At 47.0% G+C, this 23,507-nt stretch overlaps 1 protein-coding gene across 1 annotated transcript; it reads right to left on the bottom strand.

Moving 5' to 3' along the window:
* Positions 1-9,285: 9,285 nt before the first annotated feature.
* On the bottom strand, positions 9,286-21,863 carry EMP2 (epithelial membrane protein 2). The gene is made up of 4 exons (XM_006895213.1): positions 21,786-21,863; positions 18,752-18,842; positions 15,748-15,894; positions 9,286-9,479 (listed from the first exon to the last, which is right to left on the bottom strand). Exons 1-4 carry the CDS (start codon positions 21,861-21,863, stop codon positions 9,286-9,288), a joined length of 510 nt encoding a protein of 169 aa, XP_006895275.1.
* Between the last annotated feature and the right edge of the window lie 1,644 nt (positions 21,864-23,507).

The following is a 23,507-nucleotide window of genomic DNA, read 5'->3' as shown; positions in this document are numbered from 1 at the left end:
CCCCCACACCCCATTTTCCACTTTATGACTTCAAATGGAATCCTAATGTCCACTTGTAGGAAATGATACGGATGGCCTCAATCATTGCCCTTATCTTCCTCACCCTCATTCTCTGCAAGGTGACTTTAGTTCTTCTCACTGAAGAGGAGGCCATTGTTTATTTCCTCCCCTCTCAAGTCTGAGTAACATCTAGTAGCTTGTTTTGGTCATCACGTGGAATCAGAGGTGACGATGTCTCCATTCCAAGCTCTGGCTGCACCTTCTCCAAGACATATTGTTTGCTTTTGTGGCAGTCTGTGGGCTATTTAGTTCTCTTCTCCAACACCACAGCCCAAAGGTATCAATTCTTCTGTCATCTCTATTCATTGTCAGCTCTCAGATGCATAGTGAGGAACTGAAAAGACATGGATGTGCACATACTTGTTCGTGTCAGTTATTATTTCTTTAGGACACACCCCCCCCCAGGAATGGAATTGCTGGATCAAATGGTATTTCAAATCCTAGCTTTCTAAGGAAGTGCCAAACTGCTTTCTTTCGCTGTTAGACTCTTTTCCATTCCCAGCCCAGTGTATGAGAGCTCCAAGTTCTCCACACCCTCACCAGCATTTGTTTAAGGTCTTATTGAACATTGCTATTTTTGCTGGGGTGAGATGATATCGCACTTGTTTTAACTTGTATCTCTGCTGAGAATTTGCTTTTCCTCTCCAGCTATACTGAATCAGGAGCCACATTTTAACAAGCTCCCCAATCCAGGTGATTCTTATGTACACACCTGGGGATCTAGAAGAATCATCTGAGGATGTTGTTAAAAAATGTAGATTCTGATTCAGTACATCCAGGGTTGTTGTTAAGTGCCATTGAGTTGTAGGTGACTCATAGCGACCCTATGAATGAAAGTCCTCAATACTTGTGTGACTTTCATCCTTTCTCCAGGCTCCTAGGGTTTCCGGAGGCAAGCTATTACAGAAGTGGATGCCACTCCTGCTTCCAAGCTTGTTTTAATCGGGGAGCTCCGCCAAACACTGTCCACCATGGGTAACCATTAACGCATTTGACACATCAGTGTCACAGTGTTCAGCTTCACAGCAACTACAAGTTACTTCTGTACGGCAAGTGGACACACCAGGGCTATACGACCTAGAAGAATGTTTGGCCAAAAACAAGTAAAAACATCTAGGGTAGGAAAAAAAATTCTCAGCAAGGGGTTGAACTCATTCAAATTGTAATGAACTCATTCAAACTGACATCACTATTCTTCAATAATTTAAAAAGTCCCTACCTGCAGATTTTTCCCAGTGCAATGTGTCTCCTTATTTCCTGACAGCTGGCACCAATGGTGTTAATTGTGGATCCAAGCAAGATGAAGCTGTTGAGAGTTTCAATCTCTTCTCCATCCATCATGACACTGCCTATCGGTCCAATGGTAAGACTCTTTGTTTTTCTGACACTGAGATGCAATTCATCCTGAAGGCTGAGTTCCTTGATCCTCTGTAACAAGTGCTTCAAGTCCTCCTCACTTTCAGCAAGGTTGTGTCATCTGCATAAGGCAGGTTATTGATGAGTCTCCCTCCAATCCCGATGCCACACTGGGTGTGGACACAGTAGGTGCTCAATAAATTATCATTTCAATGGGAGGATGGACTGTTTATTCCTAGAGCTAAGTGTGAACCTCATTTACACAGACGGGGCCATGAGACTGAGGAGCTTAAGGAGCTTTTTCAAAGCCTTTCAGCAAATAGTTGCAGAGCCAGGATTAGAACCAGGGTCCATGCAGTCTCAAGACTCACACTTCCACCGCAGGGCCCTGCCTCCCAGGAATGGTGGTGGTGTGCACAGAAGTGCTGGCCTGTGGTTTTGGGTGGGAGACAAGGAGCGATCTGAAAGAGGAGGAGCAATCAAAGCTCCTACCCTACAGCTGATGAGTCAGAGGCCCAGCTCCTTACGGCCAGACACACTCTGCAATTAGCACGCTCCAGACACCTGGCAGAGGCGCTTCCCTGTCGACACTTAATGACCCGTGAGTGATGGCCTGCCACGCCTCCTCCGGCCGCTTGCACCTTCCAGGCCTGGTCCCTGCAAGCCCAGCAGGCTTGGGTGGGAATTGCGGTCAGCAGAGTCTGGGCTGCAATGGGGTTTCCTTGGAGGCTGTAAGCAATCTAATCGTGCACTCAGGTGTGGTTCACTCGGTTCAGAAAGGCGAGATGTGAGAAATTAAGGACCTATGTGTAAGGATGTTATGAGTCGTCAATGACTCGATGGCACCTAACAACAATAACAACGATATAGAGCTATGTTGGCCTAGTGGACAGAAAGTTATGCTACCAAGCCGAAGGTGGGTGATTTTAATCTGCGGCCCTCGGCCAGGTTCAAATTGATTTCCTGTCAAACCTTCTTCTAGGTGGTATAGCCCTGGTCTGGGCATTGCTGTATAGAGGTAACTCGTGGTTGCTGTGATGCTGAACACTGTGACACTGATGTACCAAACATGGTAATGGTTACCCATGGTGGAGAGTGTTTGCTGGAGCTTCCTGACTGAAACAAGCCTGAAAGCAGGAGCGGCATCCACTTCTGAAATGGCTTGCCTCCGGAAACTCTATGCACGCACAGTGCTCAGGCCTTTCAGTCATAGGGTCGCTATGAGTCGTCTACGACTAGACGGCACCTAACAACAACAACATGTGTAAGGATGTGGATTTCCTTATATCAAGGGAGGACATTTGCTTATACTTTCTTGTATTACTTATATCATCCTCAAAGGGCTCCATATAAGGCAATGTTGGAGTAGGGCTTTGTGGTCCACTGAATAATGATGCCGAAAGGTGTCCACGTCCTAATCCCCAGAACCAGTGAGTATGTTTGGGGTCTGGAGTTGGGATTATCTTGGATTATCAGAGTGGTGGGCAAAAGTCACCACATGGGTCCTTATCAGAGAGATTCGTGGGGGGAGAGAGGGTGCTAAGATCCTGGCTTTGAAGACAGAGGAAGGAATCATGCGCCAGGAAAGGCAGGCCGACTCTAGAACTTGCAAAAGGCAAAGGAAAGATCTTGTTTTCTAGAACTTCCAGAAGAGACACGTCCTGCCAACTCCCCTCCTGGAGATGTTTAGATCTCCAGAATTGTCAAGTTAAAAATGATAATAAAAACACTGGCTTGTTTGAAGCCACCAAGTTAGTATGAATTTATTTCAGCAACAACAGGACACCAATTCGATGTTGGGAGTCAACTCTTAAGTGTTGCCCAGAAGATTTAGGGGGCACCCAAATGGTATCCTATAGACAAGACGCTCTTGTCTATTCTCCTGCCTTTCTGATTATGTCAAACAGGTGTGGTGAGTGGTGTGCTTTTAACACCTGTGCATCTGTTACTAATTGTTCTTAATAAGGGAAGCACAGCCGGAAGCCCTAGGGTGCTAAACCTCCTGCAGACGACTGCTTCTGCTACGGATTTAGTGGCAGGTTTTAAAAATCTCATGCTTAATTGTCTCGCTCAAAACACATGATGCTCATTTTGAAGTTTTCTTTTGAATAAATATGTGTATCTAAAAAGTTGATGTAAAGAAAACGGTTCAGTAAATAAGGATGCAGGCTTGTTTATTCATAAAGCAAAAGGCATGTAGGAGGGCTGTGAACAAAGCAAGCCGGGGAAGCATCACTCACTGCTGGGAAGCTGATTCCAACACATAGTGACCCTCCACCAGGTTTCTGAGGCTGTAAATCTTTTCTTTATAAGGGAGCTCTGGTGGCCTAGTGGTAAGAAGCTGCATTGCAATCCTGAAGACATGTAGTTCGAGGCCACCAGCTGCTCTGCAGGAGAAAGATGGGCAGTCTCCTCCCATGTTATTAAGAGCCTCTGAAAACCCACTGGAGAGTCAGCTATGAGTCGTTTCCAGAATGCTATGGTACAAAACAACAACTATATTCATTTGCTTACAAAGTTTGTATACATTGTGTTTCACACTATTCTTGGAAATTGCCCATCTTTTTGTCATGGAGCTGCTAGTGGATTTGAACTGCTGGAGATGCATGGCTTCTGGTTAACAGTACAGTACACTATGGACTATTCCACCAGAGCTCCTCCTGGAATGCTTGTTATTTGGCGCCACTGAATCAACGATGACTTAAATCAGCCCTATGAATAGCAGATGTGAATCTTGCCCACCCAATCCTCTGCTGTCTTCATGATCTCAGACATACTGGAGCTATAACTGTTGTTATAGTCACTGTAATCAACCCAGGAAGTTGTCTTCCAAAGTGATTCAGGACCCCTGAAACATTCTTTTAGGCTGTCTTCCAGTGAATTTCCTTCCTTTGTTGGGGAATTCCCTCCCTTGTTGGGAGAAAGATGGATATTCCCCTCCTGTTAAGATTTCCAGCCTTGGAGACCCAACGGAGGGTTGTTATGAGTCAGAATCAATCACCTGCAGTGTGTTTGAGTTTATTTACTCTCGTGGCCCACTGGTAAGGAATTGCACTTCCAAGCCAAAGGAACACTGTTCAAATCCTGATGCTCCACAGGAGAAATATGGGCAGTCTCTTCCCATGCAATTTGCTGCCTCTGAAAACCCATTGGAGGGTCAGCTGTAAAACGGTTCCAGCTCTACGGCACACAACAACTTCCTTCTGAGTGCTAGTGGGTGTAGAGCATGCTTCCCAAGATCTCCATTTCTAGTCTCTTCCCATTCCCTTTTCTGTAGGAACTTCTCATAGGATGATAGTCCTGGGATCTCCATTTATGGCAGACCCTAAGCCCTCCTCTGGGCATTATTGGAAATAAGGAACAAACACGTGACCCAGGTAAGACCCATCAGGACCTAACTCATGGAAACTTGACCTAGGGAGTAACACAGCCCAGCTCACAGCTAAATTTAGCTCAGCCTAGCTCAGAGACTAACTTTATCACTGCCCGAGACCTAGCACCACTGTTTGTGCCAGCATGGATTCACATGGTTGAAAGACTAAGAGAATGAATGAATTTTAGGCTGATTTCCCAACTGAGAGAAAGACTGAGTGTTGTAAGATGACCAACACTTATATGCAAAGTAGACTAAAAATACCCCAAACAACCCTTCTAAAATCACAACTATAGAGAGCATCGCCCCAGGAGGCCTTAGTTCGTAATCCTGAAATCAAGGCACAGAAATACTTAACTATTTTTGGCATACCTTGGACAAAACTCAAAATTCTCTCTTCGTTGGTTGACTTTTTCAAAATGCTCTTATTGGTTGACTATAGAAATAGCCTGACTTCCCTCGTCACCCACTCTTCAAAGCAGAAACCTTTATTAAAGACAAACAAAGGCAGACGCAGGACTGCTTGTCCAAACAGCTTCAAGAATTAAAGATGGCGGCAGCACATTGCTCATCTGAGCATGGAAGTCCTTTACGGAGCCCGTGAAGCTGTCCTTGATCCAGAAACCAAAGGAGATGCCCTGGGAAGGCTTGCTGGCCATCAAGTTCTCACTGTAAGAACTAGCCATTGATCTCTTGATTGGATAGTCAGTGACCCCTTGACCCCCTAAATGGTTTAGGGAAATGGAGGGGGTCCCCCCTGACAAGCACTTTGCCCTAAATGTCATAATAACAGTTGGGAACAGTAGAGTCTGTTGCTCCAGGCAATTTGGTTTGAAACTTTATTTTTCATTGTACACTTTCAGATTATACAAAACATAGAAAAAATGGACTATTTTAAAGGCACGTTAAGTAGAAAGAATCTAACTCCCCAAAGATCACATTTGTCCCCAAACCAAGATTCAAATAGAGCCTCTAGCTCTGCCCCTAGCCCCTCCCCCGTCACCACGGTCTCCCAGTAAACACAGTTGTAGGAGACTCTCGGTCGCCTTTCAACTATTAGCTGGGTTGTTTCCCCACCCAGGAAGGTTTGAAACTAGCAGAGCATCCACTGAGGCTGCCATGTTTAGTGTGTTTACGTGCAGGCTTGGGGTTGCCGGTTTCTTCATTGTCAAACACTGAGTATGTTGGAGATAGTAAGAATGGCACAGTATAAGACAGGACAGGTTCCCATCTGTTGTTCATAGGATCACCGTGAGTCACATGACTCAACAGCACCTAATAACAACATCAACATCCTAGCATGAGTGTGTTCACTGGGGGCTGGGTGCACAGGTGAGCAACCCGGAACAGGGTGGTATAGTGGATGGAATCTGTCCCCAACTTCTCCTTAGTCTGGGATAGATATGTCCATTCATAAGAAGCAATGAGCCACCACTCTCCAAACTCATTAGAACTGAGACCCAAAGTAACTTTAATGCAAATAACAAAATGAGTTAGTGTGTCTCTATCATAGAGCTCATCAGTGAAAGATTTACAGTACTTTATAAAAACATTGTAAAACACACAAACCATAGTTCCTTCAACTATGGTTGTTGCTAAAGTCAGGTATATATATATTTGGTCCTAGTGTCTGCTTCTTGGATGTCTTAGCCTTTTTTTTCCTTTTTTAATTTGCATAACTTGGTAACTAGTAATCATCAAGGGAATCACAGGTGAAGGTTAGTCATCACCTGTTTCTCCACTTTCCAAATGCACATACCTAGTGGAGGAGGCACCTCTCTCACGTCCCAGGAAACCTCAACACCCCAGGTAGGTGGAAGCACTGACTGCTGTGTAGCAGTGAAACCAGCTGCATTTTAGAAAATAGTCAACATAAAGATTAAAAAGCCCTGGATGTTTTCTGTGAAGAGAATTCATGGGTTGCTGGTGGATTAGCCTCTCCAAGGTATTGCTTGCTGGTTTCTTTTTATCCATTGTGGCTACCAGAAAATTCTAGAAAAGTCACCCGAGTAGAAAGCTTGCGGTCACTTTAGGACCCAAGTCCTCCATGAGGTTCATGCAGTTTATCTTGCAAACTTCAGGATTGTCACCATGCTCCTGCCTACAGACGACCTAGTGACAGTTTTCCATGAAGATAGGAGGTAACAATTTGTCCTCTCTCTGTCAAGATACTAGCGACTGTCCTATCCTGGAGGCTGCCAACTCCACTCGGGCATGGCGAACAACTGAATGTGCTCACCCCTATGTTTCCAGAGCCTTCCATAGTGCTTGGAACTTTCTGCTGAGAAAGAAATGAGTGAGCGAGTAAGCAAACAGATGGAGAAAACCCTAATCCTACACTAAAAAGGCATCCATGGGAGTCCCCCAAACTACTCACATTCAACACCTTCCCGGTTCCACTGGAACTGGGGTGAGGACTCATCATCACCCCACCTGACAGAAGGACAAGTGGAACACACTGAAGTAGCACCAGTGCTGAGGTGCGACAGAGAAGCCACAATCAGTTCCCAGCAACATGATCCAAGCACAAGAGGAAAAAGGCCTGGAGGGGCAAAGGCCTGTTTCCATATGGTCATCTGCTCTGTGATAGTATCTTTATCCATAAAGATAAACACTCTATTTCTCAGTGTAGTCTTGATATCATCTGGGCCAGTCCTTAGCAATTTTCTCAAGCTTCACTCAACCTCACTAAAATAAAATACAACGCCCACCCCTCAAAAAAGCCCCTCCACTGCCATCAAATTGATGTCAGCATGAAACCCTCCACTGAGTTTTCCACATGTTTAATAGGAAGAGATTGTCCGATTTTTTCCTGGATTAGCTGATGGATTCAAACTATTAACCATTTGGTTCATAGTCCAATACATAATATGCTACAGCACCAGGACTCTTTTAGGCTTCCCCCAGACCCTGTGGAATCCCAGTGAAGCTTGAGAACCTGCCCTAGGGGACCCTTTTCACTTCATCCTCTGCCAGAACCCCAACCCCCTACATGTGTCTGTGTTGAGTGGAACCCGGACAGGTGCTGCCCAAGTGGTGGGTTGTATTTAAGAGAATGTAAAGATTGGCACTCAAAGCAAGTTACTTCCTGCCCATGATGGGTCTCTATTTTCAATCCACGGTTGGAATTTTTGCAGCCTTCATCATGGTCTGTAAGAGATTTCTTAATTGGGTTTTGATTTGTCTCTAGTTGTGAAGAGTTGTTTTGCCGACCCAAAGGCACAGGGTTCAAATCCATCAACGCCACAGGAGGAAGACGGGCAATCTCTGAAAAGCTGCTGGAGGGTCAGCTCTGACTCAGCTCTGACCTGGTGGCACATAACAACATCAACAACTTCTACCCCCTAGGCCCCCCTGGGCCTGGCTCACAGTCAACATTTGATGATTTCTGTGGGTGGGTGGGAAGGTGGAAGGATGCATGGATAGATGATGGATGGATGGATGGATGGATGGATGGATGGAGAAGGGTGGGTTATATGAAGCTCTAGAAAAAGGAGTCCTCAGAGGCCACTCAGCCATAGGACACAGAAAAGAAAGAGAATGCAGAGGTGGTGGCGCCATGCAGGGGGTCTAGCTACACAGATGCAGGGAAAGGAACTGCAGTTAAGTGGCCCTGATTGAGATAGCTGGAAGCGACGGTGAAAGTTTTGGTCTGCAGTGGGTTCTAGACCAACTGCCCACCTGGCTCTGGGGCTGTGGTTCACACCTTTATTGTGCCTAAGCATCACTGAAGGAGCACCCCATAAATGTAGGTTCCCGGGCCCCAGTTCTGAAGCCTGACTACGTTGTAGGTCTAGGGAAGGGTCTGATTTGAGAAGGTTTAGGTCTAGCGAAGGGCATTTGAGAAGGTGCCCAGGAGATCACATTTTGAGATTCCCTGCCTTAAGATCAGCCTAGAACTGACAGTCTGGTTAGAAGTCAACTTCCCAAAGGCAAGCAGATGTGGAGGCCTTTTATTTGATCAATTCCCAGCCCACTAGAGGAGGGTCAGGGGCCCTGGGTCCAAGAGAGAATATCAGTAATGTCTCACGTGAACTTGGACTTGATATCTAAGGGCATCTACATCTTTGGCCTGACTCCCTCCTCACTGTAACACAGGAACTTTACGAGAAAAGCATCAAAAGGGAAGGAAGGAGGCCCACCTGGCCTTCATGGTCCTGTCACATCACATCCCCAAGCTTAAGAATCGTCTTGGTGAGCAGACAGGAGCTTTGACTTTGTCTCATTGAGACTCTGAGATGGGCAGCTCTGAATACCAGCTGTCATTGTCTATGAACTGAACTCAAGAATGCAAAAAAAAAAAAGGTCCAAAAACAAAAACCCCACCTCAAAAAAGCCCAATGAGACCCAAACCAAAAACAACAACTCGTTTCTTGGCTTTTAAAAGGAAACAAATATGTTTGCTAGAAAAACCACAAAAAAAAAAAAGAATATATACAAAATGGTTATTTGAATAGGGATCTGTACTGCAGGAGAAACGCCCCAGCTCTGGGGTTTTATTTGCGCTTCCTCAGTATTAGATACATGAGGCCGCTGATGAAGGTGAAGGCGAAGGCCACCCAGGCCAGGATGAATGAGTAGCCGTAGCTGCCCTCCTGCACCATCTCCACGGGGTAAAAGTGCTGGTTCTTCGAGTGGAGGTCCTTGCGCCGGTCTGTGTAAATGGAAGCCGCGATCATGACGCAGACACCTGCCAGGAAGAAAGCAGAGGGAGAACTATGTCACAGAGGCCAAATAAGGGGGCCGGGATGCACCAGGGACACCCAAAGGGCATGCAATCGAGTGGAAGACGCCTTTAAAAGTGAAGCTAGCGCTCCTTAGAAGCAAGGATGGCATGGCAGGGCCTCATATACTTACTTAGGCATGTTACCAGGAGAGGCCTGTCCTTCGAAAAATCCATCCTACTTGGAAAAGTACCAGCAAAGGAGCCCCTCAACGAGCTGGATTGACACAGTGGTTATAGTAATGGGCTCAACAGCACAAAAGAGATGATATGGATGCTGCAGAATCAGGCAAAGCTTTGTTCACGGGTTTCTATGAGTTGGAGCTGACTTGAGAACGCCCAAAAACAACAAAAGGAGCTCCAGGGTTAATTCACTGGGCTGCTAAAGGAAAGGCTGGTGGTTCAAGTCCACCTGTTGTTGTTGTTGTTAAGTGCCGTTGAGTCGTAGGCGACTCATAGCGACCCTATGAATGAAAGTCCTCAAAACTTACATGACTTTCATCCTCTCTCCAGGTTCATAGAGTTTCTGGAGGCAAGCTATTTATGAAAGTGGATGCCACTCCTGCTTCCAAGCTTGTTTTAATTGGGGAGCTCCGTTCAACACTGTCCACCATGCGTAACCATTAACACATTGGACTCATCAGTGTCGCAGTGTTGAGCTTCACAGCAACCACAAGTTACCTCTGTATGGTAAGTGGACACACCAGGGCTATATGACCTAGAAGAATGTTTAACCAAAAAGAATTACAAACTGACCTGACGGCCTCAGACTAATCACCCATCTTTGGCTTGGTAGCATCACTTTTGGTCCACTAGGCCAACTGGTCTCTCTCTATGTTGTTAAGTGCCGTCGAGTCGTAGGTGACTCATAGTGACCCTATGAAGTCCACCTAGATGCCTCAAAAGAAAGTCCTAGCACCCTCCTGATAAATCAGCCACTGATGAGCCAATAGGACACAATTCTACCTTGATGCAACGGGCTGGGGTCAGTTCCATGGCAAATGATATTGGTATATTATTCTATAAGAATAACAACTAATATTTTGTGTCAAAATGTGGTGGTCTATCTTGTAGCTGTTTCTCTCCTCATCCTTGCTAACTGAACCCAAGCTTTTGGGGCAACCATATACATAACCCAGACAATAAGCCATAGCTGATCTGAGCCAAGAGTTGACCCGAAAGTAAAATTATAGGGCTTTGCACAACTACGGAATCGTGCTATTGTAGCATGAAGACAGCCATGCACAATATGAACATGAATGTCCACACCTTATTCCAACAAAACATTATTTACAAAGACTAGTAGCAAGTTGGATTTAACTGATTGACCATAGCTTGCTAATTTCTGATTTAAGAAAACCTTAGCAGTCTTATTCTGCCTTTTTACAATTTAAGGATCTGAATGGGCCAAAGTTTTAGTTATATAACATCCTTCCATGAGAAGTTTCACTCCCTGAAAAGAGAATAATTAAGGGAAGAGAAGGCATTTTGTTGTCTATGCACTTTCCCTTGCTTGGGTCTATAAATATTGTCACATCAGGGCAGAATTAATGGGGCCATAGCAGCCTTTTTGGGGCCACGAGGCATCACCAACACTTAGAAAATAATAAGGGGGGGGAAGGAAAGAGTAATTTTTTTTAAAAGGAAAGAGTCTTGATGCTCTTGTCCAAGTAAGCCAACTTTGGCCACTTATGCCTATATTCTGTTAATGTAGAAAAAGAAAAAGAAGCAGCAGCAGCTATTTATGACTAAAGTGACCAATTGGTCTTTCGGTTTCTTGTAGCCGCAGTCTTGAAATTCACACATCCAGGATAGAATTACTACCATGACTTTTCCTGGGGAGCCTACCTCTCTCTGTGACCAGCCTATTTTGGTGGCACTGCCTCAAAGTTCCCAGACCATCTCTAGCCCCAATGTGGGCACGTGACACAGTCTTTGCCAATCAGATCGAATTTCCTGGAAATATGAATCTAAAGGAAAAATGGCACTGCCAGAGATTCCAGCATCATCTCCCTTGAAATTCCTGTTGCCTGGATCCTCTTTCTAGGACCTCACATTTCAGTGCCCCCACTCCCCAATTCTTGTCTTGAGTTACTCCAGAATCCTGCCTCTTATGTAAACAAGAGTGCTCCCTGGTGTTCCCACCTAAAAACCCTAGAGTGATAGAGCCTCTCAACACTGTGAGGGCTGGAGACAGATGGGAGAAGAAGTCCCTGGACCCCCTCAGAAAAAAAAATGGGAAGAATAAATAAAGTATTATGGAAGGACATGGGAGATGTATGTGTGTGTGTGTGTGTGTGTGTGTGTGTGTATTGTCATTGTAGTAGCTGTAGTTGTGTGCATTGAGTTGAAACTGACCCATAGCTGACCCTTCAGAGGGCGGTAAACTGTACAGGAGATTCCCCATCCTTCTCCCACAGGGAAGCTGGTGGATTCAAACTGCATGCCTTTGGGACTGCAGCATAGCTTTTTACCACTCAGCCACCAGAGCTCCCATATTAGCATTGGGTGCCATCAAGTCAGTTCTGACTTGTGTTGTTGTTGTTGTTGTTGTTAAGTGCCATTAAGTTGACTACGACTCATAGTGATCCTAGGAACAAAGGACTTGGACCCTGCCCCATCCTGTGCCATCCTCATCTCTGATATATTTGAGCCCTTTGTTACGGTCACCATGTCAGTCCATCCTGGTGAGGGTCTTCTTCCTCTCCTTCACCAGCTCTCCACCTTTTCTTTTTTTTTAAATTTTATTTTATTGTATTATTTTTACGTGTACCGTCAAATCAGATCTGACTGGTACAGAAGGAGATTGCCCCCCCTCCTTCTCCAGCAGAGCATCTGGTGGATTTGAACCACATACCTCTGGGATTGCAATGCAGCGTCTTGCCACTAGGCCACCAGAGCTCCCTGCTCTCCACCTTTTCAAGCATGATGTCTTTTTTTCCAAGGACTGGGCCTCCTGACAACATACGTAAAGTATGTGACATGAAGTTTCGCCCTCATTGCCTCTAAGGAGCACCCAGGTTGCACTTTCTCTAAGACATACTTGTCTGTTTTTTTGGCAGTCCATGGGATATTCAGGACTCTTCTCCACCACCACAATACAAAGGCATTCATTCTTCTTCTGTCATCCTATTCATTGTCCAATTTTCAGATGCATACCAAGTAACCGAAAAGACCATGGCTTGGCTCAGGCGCACTACAGTCTTTCAAATGACATCATTGCTCTTAAGCACGTTGGAGAGGTTCTTTGATAGCAGGGTTTTTTTTTCCCAGTGCAACATGTCTTTTGATTTCTTGACTGCGGGTTCCAGGGGTATTTATTATAGGTTGAAGTAAGATGAAATTGATAACAACTTCAGTCTTTTCTCCATCTGTCATGATATTGTCTATCGATCCAGTGGTGAGGATTTTTGTTTTCTCGATGTTGAGATGTAATCCACGTTGAAGGCTATATCTTTGACCTTCTATGGCAAGTGTTTTAAGTCTTTCCCACTTTCATCAACAAGGTTGTGTTTGACTCATAGCAACTCTATATACAGTAGAATGGAATCTGGTCCTGCCATGCACCATTGGTATAACTATAGCTGTGTGGGGCCCCATTATTTCAGCCACTGCACCAATCCATCTTGTTGAGTCTTCCTCTTCTTCACTGACCATCTGCTTTGCCACGTGTATGTCCTTTTCCTTCTGGCCACTAACCTTGAGAGACAGTGAAAGTACAAGAAGAGTAGCGAAGGGAGCCTCCTGCCATCCAGCTCTTTCAGTTTCATTTGACCACGGTCCCTGTGTTGGCCCAAGCACAGATTTTTCTTTTTTAGTGTGAACACAGTCCTCCACGATCACAATTTATGCACACTTTTGGGTAAGCCAAAGGAGTCAGCACATCCGGAATGCAATGGATAAGCCCCGTCCTGGCAAAACCACCTTTGTGAACATGGTGTCTCCCACAGCAGATTTTCCTAAAGTTAAATCCCCGTATTCCAACTGGACAGATTTTCATTCAAGAGGTCTGGGATGGGGTCTTGTGTATCTATAGTAACACCATCTGCCCATCAGTTTGTCATATAGGGGTAGCTTGCCTGTCACTATGATGCTGGTTGCTGTGCCCCTGGTATTTGAAAATACCAGCAGGGCTACTCACGGTGGATAGAATTCAGCAGAGCTTCTAGATTAAGACTAGGAAGCAAGGCCTGGTGATCTACTTCCCAAAATTGGCCAACGACAATCTAATGGATCACCTGCTATAGTGCTAGATGAACACCCTAGATTGGAGTGGTCTTTGCTATGTTGGAATCGACTCATAGCTGACCTTCCAACAGGCTTTCAGAGGCTGTAAATCACATAGGAGACTGCTCATCTTTCCTTCATGGAGCAGATGCTGGATTTGAACCAAATGGCTCTGGTTTAGCAGCACAACTCCTTATCCACTTGGCAACCAGAGCTCAAAATACACAGTGGCTGTAACAGTGGGCTCATATATATCAGTGACTCAGGAAGAGGGTAGGTAACCCTTCCTTCTGCTGTGCACGGGGCCACTATGCAGAGGAGCCGCTCAAAATACACAGTGGCTGTAACAGTGGGCTCATATATATCAGTGACTCAGGAAGAGGGTAGGTAACCCTTCCTTCTGCTGTGCACGGGGCCACTATGCAGAGGAGCCACTTAACAACAAGCAACAACACTGACCCTAGAGGTCCGCCCCCAGAGGAACTTGGGAAATCATAGGGCTGAGTGACCTTCCAGAGGCTTTCACACTCAGAACACTTTCATTCTCTGCCAGGCAAATGAAAGCCCTGACCCAATAGCCGAGCCTACGCCCTATCTGGGTGGCGCCCTGGCCTCGCAGCTTAAATGCCCCGTGGGGATCCAGGGTGCTCTGTTGTAAAACTGGGACAGTCCCGGGCACCCTGGGATGAGCGGGTCATGTGCTGGTGGCTGGGATCCAGCTGTGCCGTGCGCAAGGGCAGGTCTGGACTTGACTCCAGCTGGACAGAAGAGAGCTGGGCGTGGACGGTGGGAGGAAGAGGGGATTAAACGAGGCCACGGACCGGCTCCCAGGCCCGGATATCTTGTCCCCATCCAGATACCTACAAACTCTCAATCAGAATGTACCAAGAAAAGGCTTGTCATTTTGTGTCCTCAGAAAGCTTTCGCCAAGAACAGCAACACAGATTGTGTGTGGCACTGGCTCCCTCACCAGATTACTCGCCGCGTCAGCCCTGGTGGTTCTCAGCAGAGCTTCTAGATCAAAACTAAGCTTAGTCTCAGCTTGGCTACCATTGTGAGGAGAAAGTGGACAGCAATAACATCTTTTTTGCTCCAATTTCTCCAGGGATTGATTCCTTCCGTTTTCTTGTTCACCACCTGCAGCTTCTGCCAGACCTGGCCCACTGTAGACACTTTTATCACCACTCACCTAATCCCACCACTGGCTTCTTATTAGTTTAGGACAAAGAGCCCTACACAGTGTCTGGTCTCCAAGGCCTTCCCAGGTCTGGGCCCTCCTACGCCTCTTGCTCAGCTCTCTCCAGGTCCCTAACTTCCTCCATCTCCCCAGGCTCACTCACACTCGAGCCCCATGGGCCAGCTCTCAGCCTCCCCCAGCTATCAGCAGTCCTGGTGAGCACCATCTCATTCTGTTGTGAGTGGGAGGGCTTCAGGCATGCTTTTCCCTTGACCTGGCAGCCTCGTCCCTCCACTAACCCAAATGTGTTTTGGAAGAAGTATAATATAACCAGGCTGCTCCTCAGAGGCGAAGATGGTGAAATTTCATCTCACTTACTCTGAGCATGTTGTCAAGAGGGGCCGATCCTTGGAAGAGGACATGATGCTGGGAAGAGTAGAAGGCCAGCAAAAGAGAGGAAGACCCTCAACAAGATGGGCTGATTGACACAGTGTCTGCAGCAATGACCTTGAGTGTGGCGGAGACTGTGAGGATGGTACAGGATAGGGCTGGATTCCTAGCTTTTCTATATTCAGAAGATTGCTATGAGTTGTAGTCAACTCAATGGCACCTAACAACAATAACAATGCCAACTGAACATTCAGGGCACAACCTCCTACTCACCCTCTAGACCTCAGCTCAAGGTTTGTACCCTTGACCCCGCCCGCCCCAACCCCACTGCATGGCAGCCAACTTCTCCCTCACAAGTCCTCCCCTTCCTCCTCCTCCTGGCTCCTCCGAGGGGTGGCTGGGCAGGCAGCCGTTCTCAGGGAAGCCCTTCATATTACTCACAGGACAAGAGCTGGATGATGGAGGTTAAGACAAATCGGTCTCCTTGCTTGAGGCGGAAGAGCTGGAGCAGGAAAATCAGGAAGGCGATGCAGCAGAGGATGGTGGAGAGGATCATGGTGGCCTGGATGGCCTGCAGCGTGGTGAATTCTGCAGGAGCGACAGAAACACAAGTGAGGACCTGGGCCCGGTGCCTCAAGCATGGCCATCTCCACCACCACTTCGGAGCAAGCGTGACTACAGGTGAAAATTCAAGGGCTCCCGGGGTCATTCACAGGGTTATAGACACAAGGCCAGCCAAGGGGCGGCTGGGCTCACAGCCCTGAAGTGCCCACTGGTGCATTTGATCAGGGAGGTCCTCACTCCCTTATCTGGAAAATGGAACAAATACCACTCGCTCTGCATTCTTCAGAGGAGCCCAGCTGGCACAGTGGATGAAGAACTACCAGAAGCTTGGCAGTTCAAACCCACCAGCTGTTCTACTGGAGAAAGATACAGCTATCTGCTTCTGTAAAGATGTCAGCTTGGAAATCCTGTGGGTCAGTTCTACTCTGTGCTATAAGCCCACTATGGGTTGGAATTGATTGAATGTCAATAGGTTTGGGGGTTTTTTGGTTTGTTTTTTCTGTAGTTTTCCTAGGGCTGCAAGGTCATGCATGGGAAAGGCCTTTGTGGACAAGTTATTTCTGAGAGAGTTTTCTTTATAATCACCCCTTAGGAAAAGGGGAAAGTGAATGGCTAGCCTTAACAGGGAGTTTAGGATGAGGATGTGGGGAATTTCAGTGGACGGTGGAGGGTGGAGGGTGCTACACGCAGTGCGACGACAGCTGAAGCTCCCAGCGGCCAGGTAGAGAAGGGGCTGAGCGTGGGCGGGGAGCCGCCTGCTGGGATGCAGTTTCCCTGCCAGTAAAACATGGATGCTCACGGTCCATGGTTGGGGAAGTTAAGTGAACTCAGCTCTGGCAGGGTTTTGGGGGGATGCTGAAGGTAGGGGTTCTGTATAAAGTGCAGGATGTTATCCCGTAAGTAAACTTTCCTAGTGGTGGTTTTGTTTACAGTTTTGTCTGAAACTGCTGGCAGGGAAGGGTGCTCTGGTGGCTTAGTGGTGAGGAGTTGTGCTTCCAACCCAAAGGCCGGCAGTTTGAACCCACCAGCTGCTTCAAGGGAGAAAGATGTGCAGTTTCCTGCCGTGCAGTTTCCAGTTTCTGACCATCTGCTAGAGGGTCAGCTATGAATCCGTTCTGACTCAACTCTAAACGACAGTAGCCAGCAGGAAAACGTCATCTGTAAGGATTTCCAGAAATGTCTACAGCATTCTGGCTGCACATTTGAGTCATCTGGTTGTTTTATGCCATTTAGTTGGAACAGACTCATACCTGAACCTCCTGTGGGTTTTTAGAAGCTGGAAGTCACACGGGAGGAGACTACTCATCCTTTTCTCACAAAGCAGATGGTGGATTCGAACCACCTGCCTTTGGGTTCACAGCATAACCCCTTACCCATTAGCCCACCAGAGCATTCTAAACCTGACTCCCTAAAAAAAAAGAGTCCAGACTCCTCCCTCTCCCACAAACACAGCCAGGACTCCAGTTCTAGAAAACCTGCTATTGGACATCTAAGAACAGGTGAACTAAACTCCGGTGACAGATGTCAGAAAGTGGGTACCCTCGGGACAGGGTGTGGCAGGGGCTGGGTGGGGAAGGACCTGGGAGTGGGGAGTGGTGGGAAGGAGGTAGATTATAAGTGTATAAAAAAGGTATAAAATTATAAGTGTGTAAAAAAGCGCCATTCAGAAAAAATAAACAGCCCTGTAGATGAAATGAACCAGAATCTCTGATCGGGCAAGAGTGGCTTTCAAATCTCCCCAAGAATTCCAGTGTTGATCCCAGGCTGAGAGCAGAGCTTCTCAAATTTGCCAGATCCCAGGCATCAACTGGGTGTTGGTTAAAAATAGATTCCTGGGCCTGCCTCTCCCTGAACCGTCTGACAAAGGGATTTCGGTGTGGGCCACAAGAATCCGTGTTTTCAACTGATACCCTAGGTGACAGGGTATTTGATTCATATATGTTCCATGTGAAGAGGTTCACGTGTACAGTCACCATTTATGTGGCTGAACTGTTAGTGAACAGGTTGTTATAGCACAATTCTATCATGTTAGCCCGAGTGTCTTTTCACCAAGGCTAAAACTTGGTGGCTGTTTTTAGAATTTGTCCTGCTAAGGTTAATAGGGAGCTCTGGTGGCCTAGTGGCAAGAAGCTGCACTGCAATCACAAAGGCAGGCGGTTCAAGGCCACCAGCTGCTCTGTGTGAGAAGGATGGGCAGTCTCCTCTCGTGTGATTAACTGCCTCTGAAAACCTGCCGGAGGGGCAGCTGTGGGTCGGTTCCAACTCGATGGTACACAATAACAATAACAACAACAATAAGAATGTAGAGGGAAAAGAAGCCCTGATTACCAGTTCTAAACCACCCAGAGGCTGTGCAAGAGGAAAAGTTTGTGATCTATTCCCATAAAGATTAAACTAGAGGTCAAATTCCTGCCATTGAGTTGATTCTGACCCACAAAGACCCTCTCTCAGGATTCTGAGGCTGTAAATGTCACTGAGCGGAGACTGCCTGTCAGAAGCTGCTGGGTTTGAATCACCGAGGCTTGAGACTTTTTTGTTAGGACCATGAGCTATGCACTGTACCTCCAGGACTCCCCCATACAGATGACAACCACGAAAACACTACAGGGCACAGTGAACACTACAGGGTAGTCCTGCTCTGTCACACAGGCCTGCTGTCATGAGTTGAAATGGATTCAATGGCAACTAATAACAACAGGGAGATGACACGGATGTGTTAAAAGAAAACACTGCCGAGTTTGCCCAAGGGGAGGGTATGTGTGCGACAGTCAGCGGTGCCCACCTAGCTGTGTGGAGAGAAGGAGGCGTCCCAGAGAGAACCCAAGCCTCTCTTCTCTCTCAGTTGTTCCTGCCGATCAGGGGTCTGTGCATCCACACTCACCGTTATATTCCTCGTTGATCTCTGTGCAGTTGGTGTTGTTGAGACAGACTCTCCAGACATCTGCAAAGAACTCTTCTCCGACCCACCAGGCCTGGCACACAGAGAATGGAAACTCAGTGAAAGGTTGGTCATGAGCGACGCAAGTACTGACTCCTAATTAGCTGTTGTACCTGGAATCCCCGCTTTTCACACTGGGGAGCCCTGGGGAGCCCGTTAGAATGCAGGTCTTGATCTGGGAGGGGATGGTTGAGACGGTGCATTTCTGACAAGTTGGGGGTGGGGTTGCGGAGGATGAGGCAATCTCTGCCCTCTCAGTGCCTCGGAGGGAGGGGAGGGAAGGCTCAGTGGAGGCTCGCAGAGCAGCCGACAGAGCACAGGCGTACCTCATTCTGCTGTGTTTTGATTTCTTGCGCTCTACAAATTCTACAAGTTGAGGATCTTTCTAACCTGCACTGGGCAGGCCTGTCAGTGCCATTTTCCCAACAGCATGTGCCCATTTCCTGTCTCTGTTACATCTTAGCCAGTCTCACAACATTCCAAACTTTTACATCATTGCACACTCCATAGACGACTCTCTCTCATAGCTGACTCTCCAGTGCATTTTCTTTCTCTTTTTTTAAAAAATATTTTATTATTATTTGTGTGTGTGTACACCGTCAAATCAGATCTGACAGGTACAGGAGGAGACTGTCCCTCCCTCTCCAGCAGAGCATCTGGTGGATTCGAACTGTGCCCTCTGGGATTGCAATGCAGCTTCTTGCCACTAGGCCACCAGAGCTCGCCCCAGTGCATTTTCAGAAACTATAAACTTCATGGAAGAGACTGTCCATATTTCTCCTGCAAAGCCGCTGGTGGATTTGAACCACCTGCCTTTGTGTTGGCAGGGCAACTCCCTATCCGTGCCACCAGGGCTCCCTTCATAGACTCCATTACAGAGCAAATGTCACTTTGACATGTACTAGGGAACCAGAATATTCGGGTGGTTCGCTTACAGAAATACTTGTTTTATTGTGTGGTCTGGAGCTAAACTTGCAAGATATCCTATAATCCAGTCTGCTAGAAGATTCTGCCTCCGGGGACCTATTTGTGTCAGATTAGGACTGTGTCCCACGGAGTTTTCAATGGATGCTCTTGTGGAAGCAGATTCCCAGGCCTTTCTTTGGAGGTACCTCTCCATGGCCTCAAACCTCCAGCCTTTCAGTTACCTGCACCCCTGGGAACTCTATTAGACTAGCTGGTGGTGTACAGTCCACAAAGGACTGTGTGCACCACAGAATTAAGGAGTGAGGATGAGATGAAATCTAGTGGAGTGAGTGGGTCACTCTATCCCACAAGATTCCTATGGACTCGATTTATCCAATAAGATCCCTACCTTCAGCTCAGATGCTCCTGTTTCCCTCTGATGGATACAACTAAGCCACCGGGTGCTCAGCGTGTCCTACCAGCCGTGGCCACCCTTGGTCAGGTCCTCCGACGTGCCCAACCCCACCCACAGAGGGCACCCTCCTCTCACTGACCGCAAGTTTCCATTCTGGGTCCCCTTGATCAAGACAGTAACAACAGAGCACCTATGGGCGCTCCATGGGCACCTCCGTGATCAATATAGTAATAACGTAAACACTGCGGGTAGGTAGCATTACAACACAGCTTTTCTGCCAATCCCCTAAATGGCCACTGGCCTCTTTTTCTACATCTGGGACCATCTGGATCCCAAGGAATAAGTTTCAAAATAATGGAAATCTGAAAACCCCAATTAGCAGCCACCCCATACATTTCAGAGTAGAACTGTGCTTTCTAGGGCTTTTGCAAGTAGACCCCAAGGCCATCTAAGGTATCAGTGGGTGAGTTCCAACCACCAACTTTCTGGCTAGTAGTTGAGTGTTTAAGTGTTGGTGCCATCCAAGGTCTCTTATGGCCCATACTGTTATTGTTGTTATGTGCTGGCAAGTCAGAACTGACTCATAAGATGACCCTCTGAGGGTTTTCAGAGGCTGTTAATAACATGGGAGGAGATTGCCCATCTTTCTCCCAAACAGCCACTGGTGGGTTTGAACCACCCACCTTTGGGTTGGCAGCACAACTCTTTACCCAGTAGGCCACAAAACCTCCCTTTTGTAGGCCAAACCAAACCAAACCAAACCAAACCAAACTCAGTGCTGTCAAGCCCATTCAGACTTATGGTGACTTACTGTCCCTCTCTGGGCTTCGAAGGCTGTAAATCTTTATGAAAGGAGATTGCCTTACGTTTCTCCCATGGAGTGGCTGGTAGGTTCAAACTGCCAACTTTTCAGTTACCAGCCAGATACAAAATGCACTGGCCACCAGAGCTCCTGCAGACCACTGAGGACTCTTAAAATAAAGCTTTACTTGCTGCCAGGAGGGCTGGCAATACATGCCAACAGGCTATGCAGCAAACACATTTTCTCTGCATGGCTGGGAACTGGATACTAAAGGGAAGAGTTATTATATTTTTCATGGTGGAGGGAGGAGAGAGATTCAGGAGGTTCCAGGCATGAGTTCTAGTGGGGAGGACACAGTCAGGGCATGGTTAGTAACTAGGGATACTGTCTAATGAGAAGACAGAGTCACTTGGGGATCTGGGATGGCAGTCCTCAGCGGGGGTGACTGTGTCCCCTCAGTGGACATCTGGCAAAGTCTGAAGCCATTTTTGACTGTCAGAGCTCAGGGTGGAGAAATACTGGTAGATGACCAGCAAAGGCTGAGGATGCTGTGAAACGTCCCACAGTGCTCAGGACAGGCCCCATGACAAGCGAGGATACACCCACAAGTCACTAGAGCAGAGGGGAAGAAACTCAGATCCAGGGGAGGATGGGATTCAAGCAGGATCCTTAACGAGCTTCCTGAGACCATGGCACCAGGTCAGCTCCGTGGCGAAGCAGAAAGGAGAAGACAAAGGTCCCTGCCCACCAGGTTCTCCCACCCGGATCGAAACGCGAACAATCCCAAGTGGTGATCTCAGCGAGCTCTCCACCCCGTGGACAGGGGAGGGGGGACGGACTTGAGAGGCACTTACATTGTCGATGATGGAGACGAAGAGCAAGGCCGCCGAGGTGATGTGGAAGATGATGATGAAGGCAAGAAGCACCAACATGTTCACGGGGCAGGGTGGGCGCGGGGGCACGTGCAAAGCCCGAGGGGTTGTTCTACGAGGGGGCGGGGGAGAAACGAAGATCCGTCAGTGATAAACACTTTTCAAAAGGGGTCATTTGGCATGGGGTTTTAGAGAGCTTAACCACTGCATGGTATAGCACTGGTCTGTGCGTTGCCGTACAGAGGTAACTCGTGGTTGCTGTGATGCTGAAGCCTGTGACAGTGATGTGCCAATCGTGGTAATGGGCACCCATGGTGGACTGTGTTGGTTGGAGCTTCCCGACTAAATCAAGCCTGGAAGCAGGAGCGGCATCCACTTCCGAAATGGCTTGCCTCCGGAAACTCTATGTACGAACAGTGCTCAGGCCTCTCGTTCATAGTGTCGCTATGAGTCGTCTACGACTCGACGGCATTAAACAACACAACAACAACAACCACTGCATGACTCTCACAGTGGAGAAATGTAACTCTCATACAGTAACTTAATAAGTCTGAAATGACTCATCGCCGACCCTCCATTGGGTTTCTGAGGCTGTAAATCACACTGGAGAAGATTATCTGTCTTTCTCCCATGATAGATTCAAACCACCAGAGAGGGGAAGCCTTTGGTTAGCAGTTCAACCCCCAGGGTCTATGCCACCAGAGCTCCCCGTTAATACTTAAGCTTTTTAAAAATTATTTGACTAAAGGTATATAAAGCTAATCAAACAAATGGATTTCCCACTCAACAAATCATAACATGTGTTTTAAAACATGAATGAAAAAAAAAAATACCCACTATATAATCATACTCTTCTTACTTTCTCCCTTTAATTCTTATTTTCATTAATCCTTTTATCCTAACCCGGATTACTGGGCTTTATCTTTAGGCAAATGGTACTTTTCTGACCACTGATATGATACTATTAGGGAGCTCTGGTCGCCTACTGGTTAAAGAGTTGTGCTGTCAACCCAAAGAGAGGCAGTTCTAATCCACCAGTTACTTTAAGGGAGAAATAGGAGCAAGCTTTTCCTGTGAGATTTACAGCCTCTGAAAATCTGCTGGAGGGTTAGTTATGAGTTTCTCCAACTTATCAGCACATAATAACAACAATATGACACTTCTGTCTAAGGTCCATTTTTAAATTTCTCCAATTGTCCCAATACTATCCTTTACAGATTTTTCTTTTTTATACTACTTGGGTTTTTTTGTGTGTGTGTTTCTTGTCCAGTGTCAAATTCCAATGTGTTTCATTTTGTTCTCCTCTTTTCTGTTATCTTCTGCCAAATTGCCCCAAAAGGGTAAGCCCATGTACAACAGAGCAAAGCAGTGCCAGCTCTGGGCCACCCTCAGTATCACTGCGTGCTCCCGTCCACTGCTGTGGTCACAGCCGAGTGCTTTCCAGCCCCGGGCCGCATCTTCTGGCACTTTATTGGACAATGTTGTGCTGTGATCCATAGGTTCTCAGTAGTCAAGTTAGAGAAGCAGATCCCCGGGCCTTTCTTCCTAGGGCTGTTAGTCTGGAAACTCTGCTGTTTTCTGTCCACTATGGAGGACCCTGCTGGCATGTGAACCCCTCAACCTCCATAGGAAGTGCAAACTGGACGCTCCTTAGACGCAAGGATGGTGAAACTGCGTCTCACGAACTCTGGTCATGTTGCCAAG

The sequence above is a fragment of the Elephantulus edwardii genome, unplaced genomic scaffold (assembly GCF_000299155.1).
Source record: "Elephantulus edwardii isolate Elephantulus edwardi_28Jun2011 unplaced genomic scaffold, EleEdw1.0 scaffold00162, whole genome shotgun sequence".
NCBI lineage: Eukaryota > Metazoa > Chordata > Mammalia > Macroscelidea > Macroscelididae > Elephantulus > Elephantulus edwardii.
This window is presented reverse-complemented; position numbering and strand designations above follow the sequence as displayed.

What these genes read in the sequence shown, in the direction of transcription:
- EMP2 (XM_006895213.1), bottom strand. Translation starts at nt 21,863, where the DNA reads ATGTTGGTGCTTCTTGCCTTCATCATCATCTTCCACATCACCTCGGCG. An exon ending in TCGTCTCCATCATCGACAAT is followed by an intron (nt 18,843 to 21,785) that starts GTAAGTGCCTCT and finishes TCTGTGTGCCAG; the next exon opens with GCCTGGTGGGTCGGAGAAGA. An exon ending in CATCATCCAGCTCTTGTCCT is followed by an intron (nt 9,480 to 15,747) that starts GTGAGTAATATG and finishes TCTTCCTGGCAG; the next exon opens with GTGTCTGCGTCATGATCGCG.